The sequence below is a fragment of the Rhinopithecus bieti genome, unplaced genomic scaffold (assembly GCF_001698545.2).
Source record: "Rhinopithecus bieti isolate Rb0 unplaced genomic scaffold, ASM169854v2 scaffold_64046, whole genome shotgun sequence".
NCBI lineage: Eukaryota > Metazoa > Chordata > Mammalia > Primates > Cercopithecidae > Rhinopithecus > Rhinopithecus bieti.
In genome coordinates, this window is record NW_016824176.1 from 170,255 (window position 1) to 190,518 (window position 20,264).

General features: G+C 38.4%; 1 protein-coding gene across 1 annotated transcript in view; it reads left to right on the plus strand.

The window, feature by feature from the left end:
* LOC108522075 (amine oxidase [flavin-containing] B) overlaps positions 1 to 20,264 on the plus strand; it is a gene marked incomplete at its 3' end in the record, with an annotated part of 107,879 nt that overhangs the window by 43,555 nt on the left and 44,060 nt on the right. The window contains 1 exon segment of the mRNA XM_017862181.1: positions 2,441 to 2,578. Within this exon segment, the coding sequence (XP_017717670.1) occupies positions 2,441 to 2,578 (138 nt within the window).

Consider the following 20,264-nt stretch of genomic DNA (forward strand, 5'->3'; position numbering starts at 1 on the left):
TTTAAACACAAAGCTAACAAAGCAAGTTTCTCTGCAAGGAAATGCCCTACTTCCATACATTCAAGATATGAATAATAGACATAGATGCTACAGAGTATTTTCATTTCCAGAGAGATAAGACGTATACAATTCTGACTCACAGTTCTTCTTTTGGAAGGATTCATCAATGATATATATCTGATGCTTTGTACTCATTCTTTTTTGTAAAATTATACTTCAAGTTCTGGGATACATGTGCAGGAGTGGGATCCGCTGAGCTAGATCACTTGGTTCCCTGGCTTCAGCCCCCTCTCCAGGGGAGTGAATGGTTCTGTCCCACTGGTGTTCTAAGCACCACTTGGATATGAAAAAACAAACAAACAAACAAAAACTCCTGCAGCTGGCTCAGTGTCTGCCGAAATGGCCATGGAGGCTTGTGTTTGAAACCCAGGGCCCTGGTGGCATAGGACCAAGGGAATCTCCTGGTCTGTATGTTGCGAAGACCATGAGAAAAGCATAGTATCTGGGCCGGAGTGCACTGTTCCTCATGACACAGTCCCTCACAGCTTCCTTTGGCTAGGGGAGGAAGTTCCCCAACCCCTTCCACTTCCCAGGTGAGGCAACACCCCACCCTGCTTAGGCTCGCCCTCCATGGGCTGCACCCACTGTCTAACCAGTCCCAACGAGGTGAGCCAGGTACCTCAGTTGGAAATACAGAAATCACCCGCCTTCTGCATTGATCTCACTGGGAGCTGCAGACCGGAGCTGTTCCTATTCGACCATCTTGCTAGCCCTCTGTACTCATTCTTTACTTTGAGTCATCTCCTTTGTAATTAAATTTGTCCTCAACAAATATCTACTGAGTACCTACTATGAGTCAGGCATAGTAATCCCCCCAGAATGGCCTTGCTCCACAGACTTTACAGTCTCCCAGGGGGACACTGACTGTTGTAATTGCCTAATTATAGCTTATCAAGGAAAATGCTACAATGAGAGTGAGTGACAGCTTGCAGTGGTGCCATAGGAGGCATAAGGGGGCACCTTACCAATCTTGAGAGCCAGAGGCTCAGATAAGCCTGAAAGCCTTATCTGTTATTGACCATGACATACACCCCCAACCTAGTTATTTGTGATTTCACACAGGCCTCCAAACTTGGTCTAGCCCTTCTTGTCTACTGGCCATTGTTTTTGCTATTATGTGTTCCTCAAATATCTCTTTTTGCCTTCATCGTATGGCAAAATCTTCACATACTTCCAGGATATCATCCCTTCCTACTCCAATCAAAAGCTACTTGCCTTTCTTCTGTGTTAATACCACTTACCTGTTCCATACAAGGACAATTATTATATGTTGCGGTACAGGTTTTTGCCTGTGTACATCTTATCTCCCCAGTTCTTGAAATCTTCATATTCCTTGAAAATACAGCATATAAGAGTGCCTTTTACATAAAGAAGCTGGTTTAGTACAATTAGGTGCTGAATTTTTAAAAACATCTTTCTCTCATTTATTTGAGAACATGTATTGGACAACTGCTATAGGTGTTTGGAATACTTTAGTGAGTAAAACAAAGATGCCTTGTGAAAATTGCATTTTTCAGGGGTGAGTGGGAAGCTAGACAAAAAATAAGCAAATAAACAAAAACAGAAAAGAAGGACCATTTCTAGTGCTTCTAACTAGTAAGAACCTGGTTTTTCTTAGCCATACTCAGAAATAGGAAACTTTTCTACTCATTTTATTGTTCAAAGGTTGCCTCTCAGTCATTGGAAATGAAGCCAATTCAAAACTATGTAAATATACTATAAAACATAAAAGCAATTTCAAAGTCCAAATTATGATCAAATATTCCCTAGTGCTATTTTCAAATGTCTGGATTAACAAATCACATAAGAAGTGATCGTTTCCTTTCTTGCTTTTTCTCTCGCGTTAGTCCCCTCAACGTTTACCTGAAGTACTGAGTAAGGAGATTCATCAATTCACAGCTCACAAATTCAAAGCACTAAAAACCAAACCACGTTATAGTATATTGAAAATGATGAGGTTTAGAAGCTCTTGCCTATTCAGCGTTCAATCAATTTTGCTTTAAATTAAAGATTGATTTAATAACTAAGTCATGTGAATGAAGTAGAGTTGAGAACAAAATCTAATTTTTCATGGATATACCTTAAGTTGTATCTATAACTTGTGAAATGTCTATTTGCTTATTCAGGACTGTCTTTTGCTATTTTACACATTTTTTACAATTTTTTTTTTTATTTTTTCCTATGGGGAAAACAGAACCAAAAGGTTAAATATGTGGACCTTGGAGGATCCTATGTTGGACCAACCCAGAATCGTATCTTGAGATTAGCCAAGGAGCTAGGATTGGAGACCTACAAAGTGAATGAGGTTGAGCGTCTGATCCACCATGTAAAGNACATTTTTTACAATTTTTTTTTTTGTTTTTTCCTATGGGGAAAACAGAACCAAAAGGTTAAATATGTGGACCTTGGAGGATCCTATGTTGGACCAACCCAGAATCGTATCTTGAGATTAGCCAAGGAGCTAGGATTGGAGACCTACAAAGTGAATGAGGTTGAGCGTCTGATCCACCATGTAAAGGTAAGATCAGGCCAGACTTTGAAGGATTTGAAAACTTCTCTATGATGTTTCCTTATACAAATTCCAGATCATTCTTTCAGAGAATCTTCTATATCTCTAGACGATGCAAATGTATTTTATAATGGTATTTCAGCCACTCTGAGATTCATTTGCTATTATCAAAGGGGAATTAGGTGGAAATTCTAAACCTATTTAGAAAGGTTATTGATGAAGTGGTATCGTCCACGTGGTAAAATGTTTAACAAAACCCATAGAGAACAAACATTTGTGCTTTATTTATTAAATATCTATGTAAATACCTGGAACTCTTTTATATTATACAAAACCTGTGCAAAGTTTTAAAATGCTGCCCTTGACTGCACACTGTAAAGAGTATTTGCAATATGCCTAATGGAATATTCTTACATTTTATCATTGTGGCCTATATATCAGCTAAAGTTATTCTTCTTTGGAGATTGACATCAAAGTGGTTCAAGTCCCAGATCCTGTCTTTTGCAAGGAAGCTTCATTGTTCTCCCCAAGATTTCTGTGAATTTACTGGGTTTCTCATTCCTGTGATCATTTGTGGCTCATGGTTCTGGTTTTCATGATACCTATGTTCATTCACATCTCATGGCCTGTGACTCTTTTCTTCTCTTTGCTTATGCCAACCTGGGTTCACACTCACCTCTTTGTCTTGATTTTTTTCAGACCACCATAAGCTGTGTGAAAAACAAACTTGACTGAAGTTTTGAGCAATGGAGTTGGGATGGGGAAGCTCTTAAATTTGCAGAAATACAAACAGATTAGAACTGAATGTTGGACATTCATTCTAATAACCTCTTAGATCAAAGCATCCCCTGAGGATTTCTCACTGGTCACATTTGTTTGCAGATTCCAGTCTCCCACCATGCTGCTGGTCCTCAGACTCTCTTCACATCTCCCTGCTCCTCTGTTTTTCCAGCATCCTCATCTTGGTCCACAAAGTCACTCATGTTCTCTTGACAATCGAACAATCACCTAATCTGGGTCCCATCCAGGAGTCCCATGGAAGAACTGGCAGAGGTTTTCAGTTTCGGTCTTTCCTCTCTCATCTTCACTTGCTCCTGTAGGTGGAAGTAAGCAGCATAGGAACTTATTCCTCACTGGTAGAAAACATCCCCTAGAAGACAGAAGAAGCTAGCAACAGTCAATTTTGATTTATATAACAATTTTGACATCTTTATATTATTTGTGAGTGATAATATCGAGACAAATAACTGACCATAAGTCATGAAACATTTAATAAAATGGGAACTAAGCAGCTACTTAATTTGGTACAATGTGGGTAAAAGTTTTCCTTAATTTATAAATAAATGTTTGGGTTGACCTTCAAATTTTATTTTATATTGGCCGGGCGCAGTGGCTCACGGCTGTAATCCCTGCATTTTGGGAGGCCGAGGCGGGTGGATCGCCTGAGGTCAGGAGTTCCACACCAGCCTGGCCATCATGGCGAAACCCCGTCTCTACTAAAAATACCAAATTTTATATTATAAGCCTTTCCACCTTCCTTCCCTATGTGTCTAGGAGAAAAAGAGGCACATGAATTAGAAATGAAAATCTACCATGGTGATAATGTGATTTGTTGAACATCAATCAACAGTTCTTAACACCCTTTGTTGGGTTCTTTGTTTTTTTAAATATAGGTTTTCTTGACCAATTTCTTATGTCTTATTCTACCTGTAAAGCTTGCAGAGATTGACTTCTCAGGACACTAGGATCTTTAAATTTCTCCAGTCAAAGATGACCAGAGATTATATTCACTTGCCTGTCTTTGTATGTGCAGAGATTATTGTCAGCTCAGAGCTATGTCCGGGATGCTTTGTTTTGTCCTGACATTAAGTCCCTTGTCTGAAAGAAATTGCTGAGTCATCAATTCCAGGAATGATGTTACACTTAAATGATATTTCACAGTGATGGCCAAATGTGTCGCTTTTTCACTATTTCCATTACTCTATGTGCAGTTAGGAAAATACAAGTAATTAAGCCATAGTCTGTCCTTAATACAGGGTAAATGCATATACCAATAATGCTCTTTATATTTAAAATATGCCTTATTGCTTTTAATTATGACAGAAGTAAAGCATGTTTATTGTAAAATATGGTAGAAAATATAGATAAACAAGAACAATTAACAAACCCCTTTATAATATTATTTTGAGAAGATCATTCTAAAATACTCTTTTGGTTCGTAGATTTTCATATTCCTGTATTGCTATTTTCTGACCTCTGCTGGAGGAAATGGGAAATATCGATGCATTTTAAGAAATTGTATGCACATGCATATGTGTATATGTTTTATGTAGTAACTTACTCTCAAATTAATTATCACTAATGAGACAAATTGAAAAAATAATGATGCTGTGAAACAAAGGTTTTTGCAGTCTTGACAAAGGTGCCAATTTGGCCTCCTCGTGAACAGTCATATGCAGTGAAGAGTTACATGATAATACATAATGACGAAGACCTTATAGCTAAGAAGTCCTCCTCAAACTAAGTACTTGTTCTCTACCATCTCCACTTCCATGTCTTTGTCTACGTCATTTTCTCATTTTGACCTGTAAAAGCATCTCGGATGGCTACATTCATTTCTGGAATTATTAACAAGAACCTTGACGTTCTTTCTCCTACCACATACTAGAGAATGCATTTGAGAAATTTGTCTCCTGTGTCGTGGAAAGCAGTGCTTTGGGAATTTGAACATTGTCCTCTGTTACCTATTTTAATAACTACTGCCCCCGAGTGCAAACTACAGTTCATGTAAATAGATAGTGTATTTGGTCTTTGTTTTTTTTCTTTTTCTCAGCGAATCTGCATGTATTTCTTAATCTGAATCCTGAGAGTATCAAGTATGCTACTTGCCATATTGTCAGATCCTATCAAATGGATCTGCTTTTAAAAATTTTTATGTGGCTGATAATGGGAAATAGAGTTTTATGTGCAACTTTAGCAACATTAAGCTAAGGAACTTGGATATAGTGGTTGATATTGAAATGAATGGAGTGGAGCTACCCAGAAAAGGGGAAGGGTACAGCAGCTCATGGTGGGCTAACTACCCGAATGAAAGAGTGTCTTTCCTCAAGAAAGGATGACTCCCAGTATCACCAGTTCTGTCGCAGTTGTCATAGAAATGTTCTTCTGATAGAAGAAATGTGTTCATGCCGGCTCCATAATAGGCATCTTTAAACCCCTAGTGTGCTGTGATGAACAGGCTTCTATCTCAATCTGATCTGTCAGACATGTTTGTATCTACTGAGTGGCATTCATTTTTAATGCTCTGTAGATTTGTTATATGTTGTTAAAGTAGGGTTTTCCAAAGACAACTTCATGAATAAAAGATGTGATACCAAACTATACTGGGATTTAATTATCAGTGAGAAAGGGGTCGCTTCAGCTCAAATCTATATAATTTACAAGGTGTTTTCCTTACTTCTAAAGTCAGTGATGCAGCTGTTAGTACTTTACAATTATTGTTAACCATCTACTGAGATTTTTGATCCATTTTACAAATAGGCATGCTAATTTCCACTGGTATAGTTTAGAAGGCAGCTGTTTAGATGTCTTGGAAGTAACTTGAAAAAATTGTTTTCTTTTAAGGAATATTTCATAATTAAAAGAAAAGATAAAACAGAAACTTCTTAAGGAATCCTGCTGTATTTTGACTTACGTTTCTTTGTCTTTCATTGTGTGTTTACATGAGCACGCATGTGTGGTTGTTTTTGTTCTTTTGGGTTCTTTGAAGAAGTTGGAGAAAATTCTATGGTTTGGTACAATGTAGGCAAATAAAATTTCTCTGTCTCAGAAGCTTTCATCAGTCTGAAATTTGAAACTAAAGTCTGGTAAAAGCACCCATGCAACTGCTCTAGGACTGAAGGTTGAACTGTTAAGAGTTTTGCCAATTTATAAATATGTAGTGTGGCTTAAAATTAAGAGCCCAACTTCATACTGATATTCGTTTTCAAACTTCAGCTATCTGGAGAAGCTGAGCAAAAGGACATTTTGGTCTTAACCTACTTCCTAGTAGGCAGAAAAAAAGCTTATTGCCAAAGTCCTTTTTGTGTTGCATATGGTCAGCCTTCAATGCTAAAGACGCATGTGAATGAGGATTCCTGTCTCAAATATGTTGTCTACTTGTTGCTGCCATAGCTGCTGTTGCTCAAACAGCCTCACAGAGGAGAACGCATTTGGTACAACCCCTCAGTCTTGCTGACAACTCTGAAATCCAGTTGAAAATATGATACACAAAAAGCACACAAAGGCAGAGAGGAGAAACTGTAGCTATCTATCTGCAATGCCATTTCAGTTCATCTCTCTGTCTAAATGGCCTCTCAGTACTAAGGAACAGCAACAGGATTAAAGTAGAAATATTGAGACATAAAATATGCAAATGATAATTGCATTTAGCAAATGGAAATCGTCCTGTAGTGTAAGGTCTTGGCATCTCCTGGAGATCAACAGGCCAGAAGTACCCAGTCTTCTCTAGGTCCTCAATATTCCTTTCTTCACACCCCTATCCCTGATCCTATTAATCCAGGGGAGCCTGAATCAAAGTCCAGAATACACTTGCTTCTCTCATGAAGATAGAAGTCTCCAAGAACAGGTTAGACCAACTCTTGTTTTCATTCAGGAACAGTTGCCCATTTTACATGAACTTCACACTTACCACGTTGAGCTTACCGGCTCTGTGAGTTTGCCCTTTCTGAAGTGGGCTCAATGAACCTTTTCTGTCACTTCCACCCACACTGCATTTCATTTCTTATTTGTTTGAAACAAATATGTCTTATTATGGAAAACAGTTTTCAAGGAAAAAATGTGGAGAATAGTAATTTTCTCTCTAGTAAGTGAAACACATTTGTCTAGTGATCATTCTAAAGCTTATACTGTTATTCTGGAAACCAAAGTGCTCATTTGTGTTCTTTAGAGAATACAGGCAGATCTTTGGCATGTAATAATTTGCTGAAAATTATGCCTTTGATGGCTGGATTTGGAGCAATATTTAGGGTATGAGATGAATTCATTTTCCGCCTCCAAGGTTTCCATTTGGAACTTAAAATATGGTACAATCAGTAAACATATTTTCTATGCATACACGCACATATCTGGATAAACTTAACAGTGACTATGGTTGTGGGTAACAGAGTTAGCTTTAAATTTTGCTGGTACTGGAGGGTAGACAATGTATGGAATTCAGTTAGGATAGTGAAATTCACTAAGGGAAACAGCGATATAGCTTAAATCTTGTACAAAATTTTACAGCTTCTATACCATATGATCATATGGTATGGCCAAGTAGTCCAAAGGAGCTGCAATGACAGGGGGCCCAGCCTACCAAAGGATGGTGACTAATAAGGGGACAATGTAACTGATTAAAGAGAGTTTTGGCAACTTGCAGTACCAAGGGATTGACAGGAAGTGCAAGATGGCCTGAAATGTGTTAGCCTGCCTTACCATGTCCTCAGCAGAGCAGCAGCCTGCAGAAAGGCTTAGACATGGATTCCCAGACTATGTATCACATGTCCTGGGCATTTCTCTTGGCCTCTGCAACCACCAAGAAGTAATAACAATGGTAACATTACTCTTATATGGACATCTAGAAACTACCAAGTGTTTCCAATCTCAAATAACTATAAGTTATTTGGTTGTGCATTAGAAGTATTATCCCCATTTAACAGGTGAGGACCTAAAGGTTACAAAGATTAATTGCAAATGTCAAGATGCATTGGGGTCAGAGCATGAGTTGAGGCTTTTGGGTGTCACAAACACACCGCAAAGAGCTCACTCTCTGCTGGTTGGGGACTACTTTTTGTCATTTCCTTCTAAGCCTCGCACCCAGTTGGCCCACCTTTCTTCTTGCCAAACTTGCACCCTCACATACTGGAAAAATCAAATTAAAGATCCTCCTTTCCTTAAGATTTTCCACAGTTGAGTAGTTATTCCACTGACTCCCTCCAAAGCCCTGTATCCTCCTCACCTTCCTGATTATTCTTTATAAAAGTCTGTTTTTAAGTAGGATACACAGTTTTCTGTTACTTGTACACCAAGACTTCATAAACAGTTGACTCTTGGACAATGTGGGGGTTGGGAGTGCTGACTCCCTGTGCAGTCAGAAATTCTTATATAACGTGACTTCCCCGAAACTACTAATAGCTTGCTGTTAATTATGTAGGTAAACACATATTTTGTGTTAAATATATTATATGCTGTATTCTTACAATAAAGTAAGCTAGAGAAAAGAAAGTTATTAAGAAAATCATAAGGAAGAGACAATGTATTTACTATTCATTAAGAGGAGGTGGATCATCATAAAGGTCTTCATCCTCATCATCTTCACATTGAGTAGGCAGAAGTAGAGGAGGAAGAGGAAGAGTTGGTCTTCCTGTCTTAGGGGTGGCAGAGGCAGAAGAAAATCCACTTAGAAGTGGACCTATGCAGTTCAAACCTGTGTTGTTCGGGGTCAACGTTTTGTGTATGTGTGCAAAAAAAAAAAAAAAAAAACAAATGTATTACAAGTAAATGCTAACAACCACTGACATTCTTTCTAACAGTTTCTCTTAGAGCTTTAATGTTGGTAAGTACTTGATTGGCCTTCCAGATTATCCAGATTCTTGTACTTGATGTACAAGTAAAACTGGCAACAGTTTTACCAATGCTGTCTCGTTTTTTTTCTACCTATCAGTCTTGTGACACCTGTTTTCTGGCTACATGCAGCCTGTCCACTAAGACAACGGCAAAAACTGGAAATTTTGTCATAGCAGCATCCTAGTTCAAAATATCACCAAGTGGTAAATCAAGAATTCGGAAATGGATCAGCTTTGGTGAAATTGGTGTTGAACATAAAATATATTTAGATAAAGATATAAACAATTGGAAGAATTACAATCATAGCAATTTATGTAAATGTTATTAAAATTTTTTATGTGGTAAAATTATATAACCAACAAAATCAGAAAGTAGAGAAGGTAAGAAAGGAAGACACATAAGAGAGGTAACAGCTGCTTAAATCTTTCATAGCAATGAATCAATCTATACCAAAATGAATAGTTAATATACAGTAATTAATAAATTAATTAGGTGTGTGAAACATTTATTTGAAGTTTAGCACTTCCTTCAGTTCATTTCAGTTTGTATTTCTTCTATTAAATTGAAGTATATTTCTATCATTTAAAATAACAAATACAATATGATTCAATTCTCGTATGTTTTATTTTCTCTTTGTTTTTTTTCTCCCTCCTTCCTTTCTTCTTTTGTTGTTTTTTGTTTCGTTCCTCCCCCTCTCAATCATCCGTTTGTTCATTTATCCATCCATAGCAACCATCCATCCATTCATCTATCCATTTTTCTATCTTGTAGATGCTTATATAAGAGGTCTGGAATGTCATACACCAAATGTTACAGCTTTTTTTTTAACTTGATGGTACAACATAGAGTAATTCGTTGCTTTCTTCTTTGTACTTGTTAGTACTGCCAAAACATTTTATAAAGAGCTCCTCTCATTTTTATTTTTAAAAATGTAATTAGACACAGACTTTACTTTGGAAAGCTCATGATCTATGAGAAGAGGTTAGGCCCAGTGTTTCTAGCAGATCTCTGTGCCTCTCACCTGCCTAGGCAGCAGTCTCCTGGGTTACATATCCATTAACAATCACCAAACTGCTTCCAGCCAGGCTTAGTGACTGAGCTTAGATCCTTTGAGTTCAGACAGTCTAGATCCCAAAGCAGCTGTTCTAATGCAGAACCTCAAAGGCCCTTATCCTGCTATTATTGCACTGCAGAATTTTCTGAGTATCTGACACACACACACACACACACACACACACACACTTCATTATTGACCTTTTGTGTGTCCTTGGCCACGTTATTTGTGCATTTGTATTTTGATATCTCTGTTTGAAAATAAGTGTGTTTGTACCTGTCCCACTTAGTACTTTGAGGTTTAAAGAAACAAGATGTTCACAAGACACTGATTAGCATCATTGTCACGAGGCTGCTGTGATACACTGAAGATCCTAAGAACATTTTGATAGGAAGGATAGAGTTTGTTTACTTTCCTTTTGGAAACAAACTTTTCTATAAGGTTCTGGGGATTCTTAGTAGCAAGTAAGAATGTAAATGATGAGACACCAGGTAGGATGAAGCTTTACAAATTCTGTTCAAAAGAGCGCCAGGCCAATAAACTTATCCTGAAAATATTTTCATGGGCTCCTTATACACTGAACTGTGAACTTTCCCCCTTAAAATCCAGTATTCTTTTTCTTCTGTATTATTAGTAGGCTAGGAGAGAAGCATTTGGCTGCAACTAAGCTCACATGCCCACACAGGCTAAATAGATCATAGGAGAGATAAATAAAGCGACCTTTTCTGGCTGTATTACCTTCTAAGTTTCCTTCAGCCCCAGTCAGATTTTTTTTATGCCCTAGAATATGGGACAATGGCTATTATTGGGGTCAGTTAAGATCCTTTCCTCTGGGTCCCTAATTGGCCGTACTGGCACTCTTGTAGAGTCAGGAATGTCTCCTCCTGTCAGGAGACAGGAGGCATCTCAGGATTTACCCGTCTCTAAGAAAACCTAAGTTGAGAGAATTAAAATGCATTACGTTAAAAATCTCCTTTGATACATGCACGAAATCTAAAAACATTAAAATAGCTTACAACAGCACAGCCCAATCAAAATTTCAGATGTACATTGATAAATTTATATTTTTCTAGTAGCCATATTAAAAAGTGAAAAAGATGAAATTAATTTTAGTGATATGTTTTATTTAACCCAGTATATCCAAAATATGATTTAAACTTGTAATCATTATAAAACATTATTAATGAGATATTTTACATTCTTCTTTTGTACTAAGCTTTTAAAATCTGATGTGTGGTTTCCACTCACAGCACATCTCAATTCGTACCAGGCACACATTGCTTAATAGCCACATGTGGTGAGTGGCTACTATATTGGATAGCACAGGCATAAAAGGTTAGTAGATCCTGTGTATTTTTGCAAGCATTGCTAATCCATCTTAAATTTGTTAAAAAATAAAACCCATACAATACATATGTCTAAATCTCACAACAGAGACCATACAGTACATCGCAAATTAACTTCCTTTATTCTGGCAACTTCAAATATCTGTCATCACAAATAATCCAGAAGTAAACAATAAGTGAAGTTCATTATGTGCTCATTGCTTCCTAAGGGCAGGGAAACTTTGAATCACTTTGAGAATACAATCCTAGGTACACAGGGAGATGCTATGTCCTGGGATTTTAATGCATTAGAAAGTGAGAAAGCTGGAAGTAATTGAGATTGACGTGGTCAGAGAGACTACCCTAAGAGAATGCTTTGAACACTTCCAAAAACCTTAAAAGACACTGCTCAATAAATTCAAGGGAATAAATTTATGGAGAGCATAGAGACTTTTCATATAGTGTCATTATTTTAATACATTTGCTCATTTGTCCCTATCTATGACTAACTGAGGAGAAACAATATGGCCCAAAGTGTTATAAATGGTGATTATCTTAAAATACAGTCAGAGAAGAGTCCAACAAGTAATGAGTTGTAGAGAAGATAAACCTGTAGTTCAATGGAAGTTTATTTACTCTTTTCACCTTTTAGCACACATGCTTCATGCAGAATTCTAAGCAAAAGAACTGCAGAGCGACCTGGAGCGTTTTACTGCTGACATTTACTATTTCCCCTTTTTTAAAGTTGGCAAATGTTAAGGGCAGTTGCTACAGACAGCTTCTACTCATGTGCAAACCGTGAAAAAAAATCACAATTCATTGTTACCTATAATTTAGGCTCTCAAGTGAAACCAAATTCATATGCACATGGTGGCTCCTGGAAATTCTGTTCCAAACCCAATTTAATAATAACAATAACCAACATCTTTTGAGATTTTGATAGATACAAAGCACCATTCTAAGCAGTTTATATGCACTATCTCACTTAATGCTCAGAAAAGCCTGATGATTTTCATTATTTCTCCTTTACAAAGGAGAGCACTGAAGTACAAGGCGTTTACACAACTTGCTCAAGATCCCCCAGTTGGCAAGTGATGGACTGGGGGCTTTAACCCTGATCCATCTCACTCCACCATCCAGGGATTTGGCAGCTCAGCTTAGGTGCAGGTCAACACAGAGATTATACTTAAGAGTGGGTGAAGTCTCAAGAAAGACAAGGAAAAGGATAAGGGTGCTGAAGACTGAATTGAGGGCCAGGCACTCAACCCTTCTCCCCTTTCCGGTCAGGTTCTTGCTTCCTAATGCTGATTTATTTTTTCGTCTTATGCCCCATCACTGATTTTTCTTTTTATCACCATTTGACCACCTGTGACTTTCTTGATCTTCCAGTGGAGGACACTGACATGAATCATCTATTTGGTCAAATTAAGGACTATTGGGAAACATTGAATCCTCTCATCTCATTCTTAATCCAGGAATTTAAAAAAAGTATTAAAGCTGCTCATTCTAGTGAGAATGCTGAAACTCTGTGTCACACAAGATAAACATAAGAATAGACAGCCATACATGTTTCTTGGGCTTATTTCATGTTTCCATTGCAAAGTATGAACATAATTAGGTTAGAAGAAGCATTGCTTTCTGTATAACTTCATGCTTAGGCAGAAAGGAAAATATAAAATTACATATTTAAGGGTGACCTATGTGGAGTAGACGTTTTGGCAATTGAAAGGATGTCATTATGATACCTAATAACATTGATCCTTTGGATTAGAAAGGATGAGAGTCCTTCTGAAAACAACAGGTTGTTTTTAAGCTGCTACTTTTCTTTATGAGGCCAGGATAGTTGTGCTGCTGCTATTTTAGGGACCTCATATTTCTCCCTGATTGGTTCCAGGCATTTCTCCCAGATATCTGTTGACATCTTGTCTATGTATCCAGGCTGGAGCTAAGGTTTCTTGACTGTAGAACCCTGGGAGAAAAGCAGTAAAATAAATAAGTTTGAAAGATAATGAATAAAATTAAATCTTCATCATGACCTGCAAGTACCTAAATGATATGCCCCACCAGTCTCCCAGCCCAGCTCACCCTGGTCCAGCCACTCTGGCTTCTAGTGTGCCAAGTTTATTCCTTCCCCTGGACTACTGCATTTCGAAGCAGATTAAAAATGGGTGGCTACACATTCTTTGGTAGTCTTCCCATGGAAAGGGAGAGTTGGGTTCCATGCCTCCTTTCTGTGAATCTGGGAGGACTCTGTCACTGCTTTGACCAGGAGAATATGACTGAAGTTATGCTACTTCAGTTTGGTGGCCCAGGCCTTAAGAAACTGGCAGGTTCCACTTTTGAAACCTTGAGTTACACCATGTAAGAAGTCCAAATACCCTGAGACTGCTATGCTGGAGAAGCCACATGTAGGCACTCTGTTCATCTGTACCAGCCAAATCCAGCCTTCCAACCCTGCTTACAAAGGTACTAGACTTGGAAGTGAAGCTGTGTCAGACATCCAACTCAGTTGAGCCTTTGAATGACTCCAGCCCCAGCTGCCATCTGACGCAGCCACATAAGTAAACTCAAGCAAGAAACTGCCCAGCTGAGTTCAGTCAATCCACATAACTGTGAGAGAAAAGAATAGAGTGATGCCTTAAGCCATTAAAATGTGGGGTTATTTATTTATCCAGCCATTGATAACCAAAACACACTTGCTCCCTCCACTTGAAATGCCCTTTCTTGGGTCTCAACTCAAATATCACCTCTTCAGAGATGCCAGAGTAGCCTCTCCCACCCCCACTGGTATTCTCTATTCCTAATTTATGCCTTCTCTGCTTTGTTATTTTTTATAGCACTTATAAATTATATCATGTGTATCATATTATACATGTATTTGTTTTTGACTACTTTCTCCTGGTAGAAGGCAAGTTCCATGAGGGCAGATACTTTGGTTGGAATATGTCCCCAAACTTCATGTGTTGGCAACTTAATCCCCAGTGCAACAGTTCTGAGTTTTGGGGCCTTTAAGAGGTGATTAGGTAATAAGGGCTCTGCTCTCATTAATTATTGCTGCTATTGCAGGAGCGGGTTAGTTAATTGTGTGAGTGGGTCTGTCATCGCAGGAGTGTACTCCTCATAAAAGGATGAGTTTGTTCCCTTTCCTCTTGCTAATATTTGGGACTTCTCACCATGTGATGCCTTCCACCATGTTATGATGCCACAGGAATTCCCTCACCAGATTCCAGCACCTTGTTCTTGGACTTCCCAGCCTCCAGAACTATGAGAAATAAATTTCCTTTCTTTATAAATTATTCAGTCTGTGGTATCCTAATATAGCAATACAAAATAGACTAAAGCAACAAAATTATTTCTTTTTCCATTTTGTCCACTGCTGTATCTCCAGCACTTGGATCAGGATGTGGCAGTTGGTAGGCTTTAGGTAAATGTTCCGTGTGTAAATGATTGAAAGAAGGGGTCTTTGCCCGTATGTGAGCCTGTCCCTTTTAGAGCACAATTGGGCAGACTCTGATTTGGCATCCCTCTTAGGAGAAAACAGAAATATTTTAGTCACAAGTACTGTAGTCCTACAGGAAAATATGTGCCACCTAGTATGGTGTCAAGAAACCAGGAGGGTCCCCCACCTCAACACTTAACACCACCAACTCCCACCCAAGTTCCACAAATAACTTTGTTCAAGTTCCACAATCAACTTTGTCCACAGTTGAGTTACAGATAAACTGGAGATACAGAGGCAAACAAAACATACAAAAATCCCTGCTCTTGTGGAGCTTATGTGTTATCTGGGGAAGATATAAACAAACAAATAAAATATGTAGAAAAATATTTGTATGCCTAAAATAGAATTAGTCATGTTTGATTTTATAATTGCTTTTCACTTGCAGTAACAGGCACAATCAAGAAATATGGCAAAGTGCGGAATAAAAAATGCCATAAAACATGGATCTTCTTAAATGAAGTTAATTCAGATGTAACAAAAATTCATATATTATGTTCCTTGAAACTTAAAAAAATGCGACTTTAAATTTAACACTCTCAATTCTAATGGGGATATGAGTTGACTTTCAAGTATATTTTAGAGCTCAAGTTTAGTTAACCAATAACTTGCTGAATTATGCAAAAAGCTTTGGCTTTCAAAATCTTATTACTTTTCCCCTGTCAAGATTTAATAATTTTTAGTAAGGGTTTGAACTTTTTAACCAGATATGCTAAATCTCCCAAATGCATGTATAAGATGTTATTATGTTAATAGCAATGTACAATATAGTATCTGCACACATTGGAAAAAATATATATGTGTTGTATTAGAAAGTGATGAGTGCTATGGAGAATGGGAGTGTGGGGTTGTGTGAGAGGGTGGGATCCAATTTTAAGTAGGATAGTCAGGGAGGGACTCACTGAGGAGGTAACATTTCAGCAGAAAACCTAAAGGAGGCGAGAGAGCAAAAAAAAATGGCTATATGGGCAAGAGTGTTCCAGCCAGAGGAATGGCAGGTTCAGAAGCCCTGAAGCTGTTTTGTAAAGCTTATGTTTACGGCACAGCAAGGACCCCCTGTGGCTGGAGTGAAGTAAACAAAGGAAAGCTGCAGGAGGGAAGCAGTGATTAAAAAAAAAAAAAAAAAAAAAAAGGAAAACTCACCTGTAGAGTTTGCATGGTGTAAATACTTAATGGCCGATGTCAAGCTAACAACTTACTGTCACTGAATGCAGAGTTGGGAAGAGATGAACACAGATGGTTCTCAGGACCCAGTATGCACAGACTCCAACACAATATGAGGAGGTCAGAGAGAGAGCAGGGCTAGATGGCATAGGGCCTAGAGGGCAATTCTAAGAACATTGACATTTACTTGGGTGATGTGGGAAGCCATTGGAAGGTCTGAAGTAGAGAAGTAACATGCTGCGACTTTCCTTTGCAAAGTACTATTCTGCAGAAGCTCCCTCATGAGCAAATAGATATGTGTGTGTGTGTGTGCGTGTGTGTGTGCATGTGTGTGTGCACGTGCACATGGCCACACATGTCTGTGTCTGTTTCTTCTCCATGGATGGCAATTCACCCCAGCTGTTACTCTTCTTTCTTTGGGGACAGATACAAAAGAAAAGAAGAATAAACAATCTTTTCTTTTTTCTTTTTTCTTTTCTTTTTTTTTTTTTTTTTTTTTTTTGAGGCAAGTACTCACTCTGTTGCCCAGCTGGAGTGCAATGGTGCGATCCCATTGGCTCACTGAAACCTCTGCATCCCCGGGTTCAAGCAATTCTCCTGCCTCAACCTCCTGAAGTAACTGGGACTACAGGTGCCTTGCCACCATGCCCAGTTAATTTCTTCTATTTTTCAGTAGAGGATGGGGGTTTGCATGTTGGGCCAGGCTGGTTCTCGAATTCCTATGACCTCAAGGTGGATCCACCCGCACCTCACTTCCCAAAAATGCTAAATTAAGTGTGTGGAGCCACCCATGCCCTGGCCTCAATCCTTTTCTATGAAAGGCCGCTCAATAACTCTTTCTTCATTGTAGGCATTTAACCCCAGAACCCACTGAAATAAAAATGACAATATTAATCATGATTTTTAAGACTATGTGGCTCACTCAACCAAAGAGCTTCTCATACAAGTGAAATGCGGCACATGTGTGAAGCCTTTAATATATCATCACAATCTGTTCTATTACTTCATCTCATCAATTGGTAATGGAAGTATTCTTAGGATCCTGCTATGTTGTCTAGCTTTGAAACTCACAGCATCCTATTCACTCATGTACATACATATGTGTGAGAAATGGGAGGGTTGTCAGCAGTCATTCAATAATTTTGAAGAGGAGCACTTTGAAACTACATTTAGACCAACCCGCAGTTTTCATTATCACGGTCATTGTTGAAACCTACTTTAGGTCAGCATAAGTTAGCTAGCACCTTGTGGCCTGCTTTGGAATTTAAAGCCATCATATGAGACAATATCCCTGAACAGAATTTTAAAATTGAAGCTATACATAAGAATGGTATGGCGGGTAGGGACCTTCTGAATTAAAAGTTTAATTTTGGGTGGGTCCAAATGGTACTGATCAAAGAAAGAGAAAATACTAGCACAGTGACCGACTTCCTGAGCACAAATACATAGGCTTGAAGATGGAAAAGGTGAAATAGCTGAACATAATGTCAAGAAAAAGAAAGAGGCAGATGCTTATAAATGTAACAGAAGCCATGAATTATTATATAATGTATCCTAAAGAATTTCTCTCCTAGCTATGAAAGAAACAGTCTTTGCCTCAGGGGTCTTTTGCTAATATCTTCTAGCAGCCCCAAGATATGTAGATATTGTCATATTGAAGCTCCTCAGAGCCTTAAACAATATATGTGACTATGTACATTTTCTTGGGAAAGTTGAAAGATATAACAATAAATGCATCTGTAGGTCAGGCACGGTGGCTCACACCTGTAATCCCAGCACTTTGGGAGGCCCAGGCAGGAGGATCACCTGAGGTCAGAAGTTTGAGATGAGCCTGGCCAACATGGTGAAACCCCGTTTCTACTAAAAATACAAAAATTAGCCAGGTGTGGTGGCGCACACCTGTAATCCCAACTACTTGGGAGGCTGAGGCAGGAGAATCGCTTGAACCTGGGAGGCGGAGGTTGCACTGAGCTGAGATCGTGCCACTGCACTCCAGCCTGGGTGACAGAGTGACACTCCATCTCAAAAAAAAAAAAAATGCATCTGCTATAATATAGATACTGAGATCATAGGCTTAGAACCCAGAGGGGCCTGGATTTGAATTCTGAACTCACTACTTACTGGCTGTGTGATTTGAGGCAAGTTTCTTAACCTCTCTGTGCCTCTGTTTCTTAACCTAAAAAATGAGAATAGGAATACCTTGCTTATAGGGTTGTTGAGGGAGATAAATAAAAATAAATGTATTAAGTCTTTAAAAGGATTTTAGTATGCAGCAAATGTGAAAAAAGTGTTAACCCTGATGATGATGATGGTGGTGATGGTGGTAATGATCATGATGACACTGGTGGTGGTGGTGGTGATGATGGTGTTGGTGATGATGGTCATTATGATACTTGCCTATCACAATCCTTATTTCTTTTACCCATTTTCTTTGTGCTCATGACTTCTCCTTTGAAATGACTTTTCAAAAAGCATATGGATGTCAATTCAAAGTACCCCTTAAGTGAGTTTCTTTGAAAACTTTTTCTTCCTTAAAATAATTGTTTCAAATAAACAGATGCCTCTTTGATATTCTTTTTATCTCTGTCCAATTGGTAAAGTTTGAATTCTCTTAAAGTATCTCCAGGGTGTCTTCCATGTAAAATTCACAAGTAGCTTTTTGGCCAAACTTGCCTCTCCCTTCATCTGAATCTCATTCCAGCTTTCTCCTGCTGTGTCATCTCTCGACTAGTCTCCAGAATATTCTTCTAATCAGAATCTTCCCAGCCTCCTTCTTATTCCCTCAACAAGTGAATCTCCTTTAAATCAACACAATTTCTACACTAGGGATTAATGTTCATAGCAACAGAGCTCCTTTCGGAACCAAGGAAACCTTTCTATTTGTGCATAAAGTTTCCTTGGATTTATTTTAAAGTGGAGTTCTTATTTCAAAGCATTGACTTTCTTTGGAGAAGTATTCTGACTCATCTAAGTGAATCATCATTTTGGCTTATATCACTAAAAAAGTGAACACTTCTCCCAAACAATTTATGGAGTGAAAAGTTGGTACCTGCACCAGCATTAATCAGAGGCTGACTTTGGTAGTGGATGAGTTATTCAATGGAGAAGAGAAAACATGTTGTACTTGGATAAATTCAAGGGTACGAATTTCTGTCTCATAAGGCTTTTTCTGTAGAGAAAGGCATGCTAATTCTGGAGTCACAGACTTGTGTTACACTCCTGGGGCTTCGATAACTTTACCATGGACTTTGGGCATGTCATTTAATGCTTCTTAGAAGTTTCAATTCCTAGTTTGTAAAGTGAGATTATTAGTTTCTAACCTCCAGGTGTTCCCTTGAAAATTAAATATGATAATATATGAAATGACTTTATAAATATCAGGTACCTTCATCATTTTTAAAATCTTATGTGGTAGAGAAACTTTAGGAAGGAATTTTTTGACAATTTGTTTTTTAGAAACAATTTTTCTCAACTGAGATAATCACATGTCCTCAGATTTCAAAAGGATAAACTCATAATCCAAATATAATAATTGACATTTAAGGAAGAACTTGTTTTGAGAAAATCATTTATTTTAGAAGTCAATTTCTCCCTCCCTCTCTATCCCCATCCCTCCTTGTATATTGTACTAAGGCATGTACCCAGGTTACCAAGAACTTTTCCATCTTCTCATTACTCTATACATTTCAGAGGCATCAAAAGCATTCGAATAATACCTTTGAAAGACAAGGGGCACACCTGTCATCCGGCACCTGTGAGCCCAGCGAGGCTACAGCTGGGATAGGAGAGTGGTGCAGTTGTTTTGGATTAGCTGATCTGCTCTCTGAGGCTGGAGTTCAGGGTCCAGTCCTGGAGGCTCAGAGAGGGCTTGCTAGAAAATGCAATTAAACGAGTACCTTCCGTGACAAGGAGAGGTGCTGGGGTAAGCATTTGGGGATGGATTTTTGTGCTGATAAATCCCAGCACGCTCAGTGATGCTGTATGGGCAGGAAGCTCTGAGCTTTCTTCTACAAAGTCATCTGCTAATTCATATGGTAGAATTATCCC